Genomic DNA, 10603 nt, shown 5'->3' with positions numbered 1-10603 from the left:
TGCCATATCAAGGTAAACCTTTGGTCCGTCAAGATCCGCACTGTGTATTTTAACTGGCAGTGGGGTCAGGGATAAAGGTCTCTCCTATTACTTAATATGTGGTCCCTTTAAGAACACAGGAACATAAGAACAAACCTGCTGGATCAGACCAAAGTCCATCTGGTCCAGCACTCTGCTACTCGCAGTGGCCCACCAGGTGCCTTTGGGAGCTCACATGAAGGATGTGAAAGCAATGGCCTGCTGCTGCTGCTGCTCCTGAGCACTTGGCCTGCTAAGGCATTTGCAATCTCAGATCAAGGAGGATCAAGATTGGTAGCCATAGATCGACTTCTCTTCCATAAATCTGTCCAAGCCCCTTTTAAAGCTATCCAGGTTAGTGGCCTTTGAATTTGAGAAGCCAGGGATTGAACCTATGAGCTTTTGCTTGCAAAGCTGATTCTCTTCCACTGAGCCACTGACCGTCCACATTTCTCCCACCTGCACTGCGAAATACAGAAGTTCATTCCACTGCCTACTTCTTTAGCCTGCATGAACCAGGCTAAAGAACGGCATCCACTCTTGCAGGAAATGAAAGGGCAAAAAAAGAAGATCATCAGAAGACATCATGGTGGAAGAAGGAAATGTTATCCCAGAAATTCTCCAGGCAGAGATCATCTTTCTGACATCCACTAGAGCCTGTTTAAATGAATGATATGGAAAGGACTGCAGTCACCTTTCCACAAACCCCATAATCTGCACTCAAAACCCCACAATTCTGCAAGTAGAGCTCCTAAAATTCACTAGAAAGCACTTTAATTTTCATTACCTGATTTGAGCTCTGTAGTAGTAGTCCCCCCCCGCCAACTTTTGAAAAAAAAATACAGAAATGCTTGAAGCTTCTCTGCTATTTTTAAAGACCACTTCAAACATCTGGGAGGGCAGATCAACGGTTCGTGTAGAGGGAAGGCCACGGAATTGACAGTTCAAAGACAACACTCAGCTCTCAGCTCTTAAGTCAGTCCCCCATTTTAAGCATTCATCCCAACACAGTACCTAATTTCTCTCTCCAACCTTAGCGAAAAGGATCTTTGCAATCCTAAAGCCAAGTGACTTGGGGGCCCACCTGGTCCGACAGAGCCGACCCTAATTAGCAGCAGCCCACCACGCTCTCGGGCAGAGGTGCTTCAGGAAAGGTTTAAGTGGAGTTGTGGAGAACTGAACTAGTCTGCAAAGAATGGGCTCTGTGCCCAAGCTGCGGGCTCTTCGGCGGGACTTTTAGTGTACTCTGCTCCCCTCTCAGCAACCTTCCTGTGCTGCGGCTACCGCCGAATGGTGGACGTATGCCGCGCAAAAAGAGGGTGCAAAGTGCCCTGACTCTCAGCGATTCTGGTGTATCTCAGGCTGAGTGCACTCATGCAAAGGGGAGTGCAGGCAGGGGGAAAGACGGCAGCAGTGCCTCCCCCTCCCTGAATGCAGCGAAGAGCCTTTGCTAAGGAACAAACACGACAAGAACACCCAGCAGCCTGTGGCACATACTCCTGCCGAGTGCGAGCGGGACGAAAAACCTTGGACCCCTGACTTCACCATTAGGTTTGAAGGCGGTTAGAAACACGGAGCAAGCCGGAGAAGAGGCCTGTAAAGCGCAGAGCACAAAAGCAGGGCACGTGGGGCAAGCAGAAGGCGGCGAGAAGGTGGCTCCCGTATCATGGGGGAAGTGACGGGGAGCGGCGAGCAGGAATCGCGTCTCATTGTACATAGCCCAGGTTCTCCATCTCGTTCTTGTACCGCTGCTCGGACACTTTGCTCTTGTGCTGTTTGCTCTCCAAGTGCTGCCGGAACTCCACCTCCTCGCTAGCGCCGGCGTTGCACATGGAGCAGTAGAACTGGCCGCTGGGGGTGACGCACATGGCAAGGTCGCGTGGGATCTGCTGACGGGAGCGCGGGTTGAAATACGGGCCTGCACGGAGGAAAAAGGAAGAAGACATTGATGTTCAGCATAGGTGGTGACAGGGAGCTAGGGAAATACCAAAAACCCATCTCTTCTTGGGGAGCTAGGGAAACCCCAACAAGGACCCACCTCTTCTTGGGGAGCTAGGGAAACCCCAACAAGGACCCACCACTTCTTGGGGAGCTAGGAAAACACCAACAAGGACCCACCTCTTCTTGGGGAGCTAGGGAAACACCAACAAGGACCCACCTCTTCTTGGGGAGCTAGGGAAACACCAACAAGGACCCACCTCTTCTTGGGGAGCTAGGGAAACACCAACAAGGACCCACCTCTTCTTGGGGAGCTAGGGAACACCAACAAGGACCCACCTCTTCTTGGGGAGCTTAGGGGAAACACCAACAAGGACCCACCTTTCTTGGGGAGCTAGGGAAACACCAACAAGGACCCACCTCTTGGGGAGCTAGGGAAACACCAACAAGGACCCACCTCTTCTTGGGGAGCTAGGGAAACACCAACAAGGACCCACCTCTTCTTGGGGAGCTAGGGAAACACCAACAAGGACCCACCTCTTCTTGGGGAGCTAGGGAAACACCAACAAGGACCCACCTCTTCTTGGGGAGCTAGGGAAACACCAACAAGGACCCACCTTTTCTTGGACAACCTCGGCGGTAGAGAGCTTTTAATTGTCCTTTGCACATAAATACTTGTTGGTCCTTCTGACACATTCCACTGAGAAGGTGCCAGGGAAGAGGGCATACCTAAGGCTTCGCGGTCCACAAAAAAGGCTTCCCTTACAGCCACCTGCCTCCCCTTGTCACCTGGATTTTGTGCTCACATACTCTGACCTGGATGGCCCAGGCTACCTCGATCTCATCAGATGCTGGAAGCTAAGCATGGTTGGCTCCGGTTAGCATTTGGAGTAAAGACCACCGAGGCAGTCCAGGGTCGCAATGCAGAAACAGGCAGTGGCAAACCTACCCTGAATATCCCTGACCTTGAAAACAGTACACCATACGTCCGCTACAGCTTGACAGCACAATGCAACACCATGACTCATTCAAATGTTATATGGACTGGGAGGTGGGGTAGGCAATCTGTATTCCGTATTGGACCATCCAAACTGGCCCTAGTTTGTTTTAGCTGGATTTGGGTTTAGTACCACTTAGAGACCAACAAGATTCTATGATTCTAAGTTCTTTGCAGATATAAGCTTTCAAGACTTAAATGAGTTCTGCAGGGCCTGCAAGACGGAGCTTTTCCACCAGGCTTTTCCATCTAGCCAGCTGGCCTGACCGTTATCATCACTGGCCTCCCTTGGGTGTAGTAGTTGGGGGTGGGGTTCTGATGCCATCTATTAGCTGTTTTAAAGATTTTAGTGATGTTTCATTGTTGTTTTAACTTGTAATTTGGTTGCCGCCCTGAGCCCTGTTGGGGAGGGCAGGAGAGATTAGATGAGATTAGATGAGGGTGGGAGGGAGGGAGGGAGGGAGGGAGGGAGGGAGGGAGGGAGGAGGGAGGGAAGGAAGGAAGGAAGGAAGGAAGGAAGGAAGGAAGGAAGGAAGGAAGGAAGGAAGGAAGGAAGGAAGGAAGGAAGGAAGGGAGGGAAGGAAGGAAGGGAAGGAAGGAAGGAAGGGAGGGAAGGAAGGAGGGAAGGAAGGAAGGAAGGAAGGAAGGAAGGAAGGGAGGAAGGAAGGAAGGAAGGAAGGAAGGAAGGAAGGAAGGAGGGAGGGAGGGAGGGAGGGAGGGAGGGAGGGAGGGAGGGAGGGAGGGAGGGAGTGCAGACAGACAGACAGACAAATTGACGGATGGACAGACAGATAAAGAGTCAAAGCTCATACTCCCGAAGATTTAATTGGTCACTAAAGTGCTACTGGACTCAGATCCATAGACCATCACGGCTACTTTCTGAAACTATCTTCATAGAAAGCTTTTTGTAGTTACTTTACAGGCAAACCAAATTTGACCCATTCCCTGGTAAAACAAGGAAGTCAACTGTCCGTCTCCTGGAACGTTTATTAAAACTCAGCGTCTGAAATGCCTGGGAAAAATAATTATCGCCACAACAGATGGCCTTGGAGGGTGGCTAACTTGCTCTGTCATTCCGGACGGTCACAATCGGATCTAGTACTGCAGGAGTCAAACTACCCTGGTCTCGTGCCAAGGAAACAGAGCAGAAAATTGCCCCTGCTTGCAGCAGTGATGGAGAAGGGCAGATGGTAAATTATGACGCAAGGTGAGAAAGCGAAGTGAACGGACAGGGACAGAAGCCCTGGCAACGGGGGCTGCAGAGTGGATTAAAGCAGAAAGGCGGGCGAGGGTCAGCGGAAGCCAGACTAAAGGGCTTTAGAGCCATCGGCATAGCAACGAGCGGCGGTGAAATTCACAAAGCCTCAAACAGCCACGAGTCCCAAGAAAGACAGAAGATTCCACCATCGTTGTTGCTTTCCAAATACCACATCTATTGTCCTTTAAGATTTAGTTTCCCCATAGTCAGTATGGTTTTGCTTTATTGTTAAGTCTTCTATGGGAGGGTATTTTAGTCAATCCCTGCCCCTTTTCCCAGTAGGCAATTTCCTTTCCTTACTCAGCTACCCCCTGTTTTAGTTTAGGCAGTAAGTCTCAATGAGGTGCTAAGGGAAGCTGGTGTCCGTAATATTCGTGACGTCCATATCTTTATATGGTGGTCCAAAGAGAACAAGTCAAGTTTATCAGCAGTTAGAGCAAAGACCAAGCTGTAAGGAAGCAAGAGACAGTGAACTATCTGAAAGCAGCCAGAAAAGGACAAAGTCTGCCGCTTCTAACATCCTGAAGACAAGCAAGTACTCTGATTAGTTAGACCCAAGGGAGGAGTTAGGGTCTTGTTTCTCTTCATTAATAAAGCCATTATAAGAACTGTTGAAAATGGCTTGTGTCTCCCCCTTTCTGTCCTAGCTGAGAACAGGGCACCTCCAACAGAGTCACTTAGGGGGCAGAACAGGTCCAATACTGCAGCCTCATTCAAGAACCTATGCAGCTGGGTCATCAACGCTCTCTCAACTATCTTTCCCAGAAATTATAAATTTGAGACTCAGCAGCAGTTGACTAGATCCAGTGGATCTAAACTTGGCTTCTTCGAGAGCCGTTTCATCACCACCTCCTTCGGCGACCCCGGGGAAAGTCCCAACTCTAAGGACAGGTTGACAATCTCCAACAGACCACATCCCTGCAGGCCTTAACCAGCCACGAGAGACAAGGGTCACAGCGTCACAGCTGCAAGCGTATTGCCCACTTCGGATTGGGAGAGCAGACCAAACTGGCTCAATATAGAACCCGAGAAGATGGCCAAGGGGCCTCCAGCTCACTTACTGTATCAACACTGACGGGGACGTCCTGGCAGCAGAGGAAGAGCTTCCACGGGGACATATGAAGAAGAAGAAGAAGAGTTTGGATTTATATCCCCCCTTTCTCTCCTTCAGGAGACTCAAAGGGCTTACAATCTCCTTGCCCTTCCCCCCTCACAACAAACACCCTGTGAGGTAGGTGGGGCTGAGAGAGCTCTGAAGAACTGTGACTAGCCCAAGGTCACCCAGCTGGCGTGTGTGGGAGTGCACAGGCTAATCTGAATTCCCCAGATAAGCCTCCACAGCTCAGGCAGCAGAGCGGGGAATCAAACCTGGTTCCTCCAGATTAGATACACAAGCCCTTAACCTCCTACGCCACTGCTGCTCCATATGGGGACATATGACCTGGGGCGGGCCGCTGTTCGGTCATGGGGGGGCGAAAAATGGCCCCCTCACACCCCTCCTCCTTACCCCTTCGCCCCTGCCCCGCCAGGCTGACCAAGTCTGCCGCCTAAGGTAAATGGGATGCCCGGGGAGGTGGGGGGGCACCCAGAGCAGATGTTGCCCCGGGCGCCATTTTCCTTCGCTAAGCCTCCGCCTGGCAGGATGACAAGTCTTTATCCACACAAAAAGCTCACAAAAGCCTCACAGCTAAATGTTAAATTTCTAATAGTTTCCGGTCCCTTAGGGAGGGACACAAGTAACTGAATAATACTAAAAAAGGGAGTGAGCTCGCGGACGCAATGGAGGCCATAACATTTTTCTTTTTAGTGGCCTGCAGTGCCATCTCATAGGATTGTGTAAAGGGGTCTCTGCCCCGGCTGTTTGTGAGGCTTGAGGGTTGCCTCGTTGCTCTTCTGGGCCTCTCTCCTCCTCTTTATTTTCTCTCAACCATGCCATGATTAAAGTCTGGCAGGGCTGCTGCCGGCCTGTGAAATTGTTTAAGGAGTCCAGATGCAGGGCGCAGACCCCCAGTTTTACTTCATTCCACTTTCATTGAGAGTCGGCGTGGTGTCGTGATCAAGAGCAGTGGAATCTAATCTGGAGAACCAGGTTCCATTCCCCACTCCTCGTCACGGGCGCCAGACTTTTATCTGGAGAATCAGATAAGAAAAATTCATTTTCCCATTCCTACACATGAAGCCTGTAAGGTGACCTTGAGCTAGCCGCAGAGCTTTCTCAGTCCCACCTAGCTCACAAGGTGTCTGCTATGAAGAGAAGAAAAGGTGATTGTAAGCTGTTTTGGCACTCCTTAAAAATAGGAAAAAATGGGGTATAAACACTATACCCCAATATTCTCCCCAGTGGGAAACCAAGCCAGCTGACATCGTTCTTCTTCCTTCCATTTTATCTTCACAACAACCCTTTGAGGTAGGTTAGGCAAAGAGGATGTGACTGGCCCAAGGTCACCCAGAAAGCTTGGTGTGGCAGACCAGAGATTAGAACCCAGCCCTCGCTGATCCTAGTCTGACCCTCTAAGGCTCATTCCGCACATGCAGAATAATGCACTTTCAAACTGCTTTCAGTGCTCTTTGAAGCTGTGCGGAATAGCAAAATCCACTAGCAAACAGTTGTGAAAGTGGTTTGAAAACGCATTATTTTGCGTGTGCAGAAGGGGCCTAACATACAACACTGTCCCTCACTCCCAGCTGGGCATCCTTACTTTTACGTATTACCTCCCCAACCTTATTACAAATTCATTTAAAGTCCCGCCTTTCCACAAGATAGTTCAGAAAGCATCGACTGGCCATATAAAATAAAACCAATATAAAATTTCACGAGCCAGCAGAAACAACGAAGCAGCGACAAAAAAGACACCTGCGAATGAGTAATGTAAAGTCCTGTTCTACCTGGACCAGAGGAAAAAAGAATCTGCATCACTCGGCAACTCAACGAGGGCAACACTGCCACTGGCAAAAGCAGATGATAACGTTAGGCAAAGGAAGCAGAGGTTGGTTGACTCAAAAAAGGAAACCATGGCCCACAGTTTGCAAGACTTGAGCCAGGCCGTTAACAACAGGATGTTTGGGAGGTCTTTAATCCACAGGGTCACCAAAAGTTGGAAGTGACCTGAAAGCATGTAATGCACAAGCCCCCCCGCCCTCAGCAAAATGCTCCAAAATCACAACACATAATGCACAAGCCCCCTTGGCAAAATGCTTCCCATGCACAGGACTATCACAACAGAGAAGCCTTCCAACCTGGTTGCCCCCTGCCTGCCTGCCTCCAATGCCAGTGGAGTAGCCCCCAGCACTTTCTCAGCCAGGCTACCACACAGGGTCGTTGTGAGGGTCCGACATGGGCTTTCCCCACTACAGAAGGGAGCTAAGGTTGACTCGGTTCCCTTCAGTGGAGGGCGATTCCAGGTTGTCCCCACAGCAACTGAGTTGGCCCCCTGGAACCGAGCTAAGTGGGCAGGATCATCTTGGTGCCTGTTTCGCTCCTTGATTGTGATTGGTGCTTAAAATTACGGCGGGAAACGGGAGCGTTCTTTTTTTTTTTTTTTACAGTTTTCAGTTTACAGTTACATGCCCACCAATGCACTCTTCCGCTTCTGGCGACATGCCACAAAGCTGCCTACCATGATTGGTTGAACGGATGAGGTGTCGTTTCGATGCTTCCCCACTTCGAAGCTTTGAACCGCATCAGCAGCCTTTGTTCCAGCAGAAAAAAGTGTAGTCTATGGCACTTTGGACAAGGATGTCGCAGTTCTGGGGGGGGCGGGGGGGGGGCTGAAACAAAACAATGTTGAGCTCGGTGGCAGTGGGGATTCACTGAGGCGAACCTAGGTAGAAACCAGTTCAACTCTGTAAGTGGGGAAAGCCCCAGAGAAAGGGAGAGCCACATATGCCATTCCTGATTTGAAGAAAGCAGTCCAGTATGGTGTAGTGGTTAGAGCACAAAACTTGAATCTGGGAGATGCAGGCTCCCATCTTCCTATGAAGCTCGCTCAAGGGACCATGGGCCAACGACTCTCTCCTCTGCCTAACTGTCCTCACAGGGTTGTTGTGAGAATCAAATGGAGGAGGGGAGGATAAAGCATTTTGTCCAGAGCTCCTTGGAGGAAGTACGGGATAAAAATGTTAACAGATGAACATGCCACTGAGCAAAGATTGGGGTGTTCCAGTGCTTCCTCTGAACTAAATTGCAGACTGGTGAGAAGGACTGAGACTTCCCTGAACTTTCAACTTAGTTTCTTTTCTCCCAACAAAGCTCACACCCAACACCATGTCAGAGGAGAAACTGTGCATGGATGTGTTTCCTGGTGCCTGTTTTCTTCTTCACCGAAGCAAACGGCCAGTTCTGGCTTTCCCCTGCCAAACTGGAGCAGGAAGCGCTTTGGAAGAACCCAAGAGGCGTCACATTTGCGAAATCACACATAACCCACCACCACTTCTTTCCGCTTGTTGTGCCCTAGGGGCTGGCTTCCGTTCCAGATCTGTTCCCAAAGAATCTCCAGAACCAAACACAGAGATCCAGCCTGCCACCAGTTACCAAGCAACACAACCCCACGAGCCACACCTGCCAATCAACGGTATCTAGGATACCGGCATCAGTTACCTGTGTTATTCTGGACAGCGTGGACGTTCCTTCTGTTCTGCATCATCTTATAATCGTTCCCTTCCTTCCTGGCCCTCCGTTTGCTCCCTTCCGACGAATCCCTGATGTGGACGGCATGCGGCGGAAACAACAACACAAAAAAAGAAGAGAGGACGGAAGAGACATTTTACAGCCGTCGGTGGGACGGCTCATTAGAAGCCACAAGCGTCACGACCACCCACACGTGGGGAAAGCTCAACAACACCTACGAGAATGGACTGTTCTGAGCTTCGGCCAGGCGCAACCTCTTGGCGTGATTCTTCCCTTGGTAGTGAGCCTGGGCCACGGCCGGGGAGCTGAACGAAGCATCGCACAGTTTACAGTAGTCATTTTCGGTGGCCAGGATCACACGGCCACCCGGCTTGGAGGAGGCCCCCTGAGCAGAAAAGAGAACAACGTTAAGAGAAACTGAGGCAGCTCATTCTTTACCATGTGGCCTCCCACACCCTTTGCTGAGCACAGGGCAAGCTAGCGTAGTGGTTAAGAACAGGTGTGCTCTGATCTGGAGGAACCAGGTTTGGTTCCCTGCTCAGCCACTTGAGCTGTGGAGGCTTATCTGGGGAACTAGATTAGCTTGTGAACTCCAACACAGGCCAGCTGGGTGACCTTGGGCTAGTCGCAGCTCTTCGGAACTCTCTCAGACCCACCCACCTCAAAGGGTGTTTGTTGTGGGAGGGGGGGAAGGGAAAGGAAATTGTCAGCCCCTTTGAGTCTCCTTACAGGAGAGAAAGGGGGTTATAAATCCAAACTATACAGAGGGCAGGCAATGGGCCTCAAAGCGGTTTTTTGGGGGGAAGGGAAGTAGCAGCTTCTGCCCCCCACCAAGGATCTAGATGCTCTCCCCCCCCCCCCCCGGCATCATTTACATACAACATGGCAAGTTGCGCATGCCAAAGATGGCATCCTGTGTCCTTGCAAGATTCTCTGAGTGTGATAGAAAGTGGCATCAAGTCACAGCTGAGTTATGGCGACCCCCCCCCCAAATGAGGTTTTCAAGGCAAAAGAGCAACAGAGTACTAAGCAGAGCTGACCCTGTTTAGCTGCCAAGCTCTGAAAAGACTGGACTAGCCTGGACTGCATAGGCTGTTTGTAGCCTTTTGAAAACTGGCCTATTTAGGTGTGACTCTTTTGTCTGCAAAATATGGCTGTCCAAAGTTTGATGATGGTGGAAAGCGCGGTCAAGTCTCAGCCACCCCTCATGGGGTTTCCAAGGCAACAGGTGGGCTGCTATTGCCTGCCTCTGCAGCGTGATCCAAAAGAAGTCCTTCATTTTGTCTCGAATCGCATCAAATGTTGTTTTCAACGTCAGTTTTCATATACAAGAATTTACAAGGTCACTTCAAAATATCTGCGAGGCTCATGGTACAATTCAGAGCCCTCTGCAAGGATGGAGTGATGCCAAAAATCTGAAAAACTCTGACTTCATAATGCACTACCAACCCTAGTGCACAGCTACTGGTGTCGTGGTGGCCGTGGCTGGGTAGATTTTGTAAATTACCATCTGTTATTCTCAAGATAGCAGCAATCTCTACCCTGCATCCCCTGAGCAAACAAGACCTCTCATCCTAGAACAAGGAGCTAAAACATTCCTTTAGCATCAGATGCTAGATATTTTGAATGGGGAAGGGAGAGAGAGAGCTGGACTGCCAGTTTAAAAAAGCCGCTGCCACTTTGAGGATTTGATACAAAAGTGGGGGGGCACAAATATAATAAAGAAAGCTAAACAACGTTCCTTAACACACACAAGAAATGGCTT

At 50.2% G+C, this 10603-nt stretch overlaps 1 protein-coding gene across 3 annotated transcripts in view; it reads right to left on the bottom strand.

Moving 5' to 3' along the window:
* Window positions 1-297: 297 nt before the first annotated feature.
* ZMAT3 (zinc finger matrin-type 3) overlaps window positions 298-10603 on the bottom strand; it is a 41288-nt gene continuing 30982 nt past the window's right edge. For all 3 annotated transcript variants that reach the window (XM_048506715.1, XM_048506714.1, XM_048506716.1), the window contains exons 4-6: window positions 9057-9223; window positions 8809-8909; window positions 298-1936 (exon numbers count right to left, since the gene is read on the bottom strand). In XM_048506715.1, the coding sequence (XP_048362672.1) occupies window positions 1725-1936; window positions 8809-8909; window positions 9057-9223 (480 nt within the window). In that variant the 3' untranslated portion in view covers window positions 298-1724. The remainder of the gene's footprint in view (window positions 1937-8808; window positions 8910-9056; window positions 9224-10603) is intronic.

Source organism: Sphaerodactylus townsendi, linkage group LG08, assembly GCF_021028975.2.
Source record: "Sphaerodactylus townsendi isolate TG3544 linkage group LG08, MPM_Stown_v2.3, whole genome shotgun sequence".
Classification (NCBI taxonomy): Eukaryota; Metazoa; Chordata; class Lepidosauria; order Squamata; family Sphaerodactylidae; genus Sphaerodactylus; species Sphaerodactylus townsendi.
This window is presented reverse-complemented; position numbering and strand designations above follow the sequence as displayed.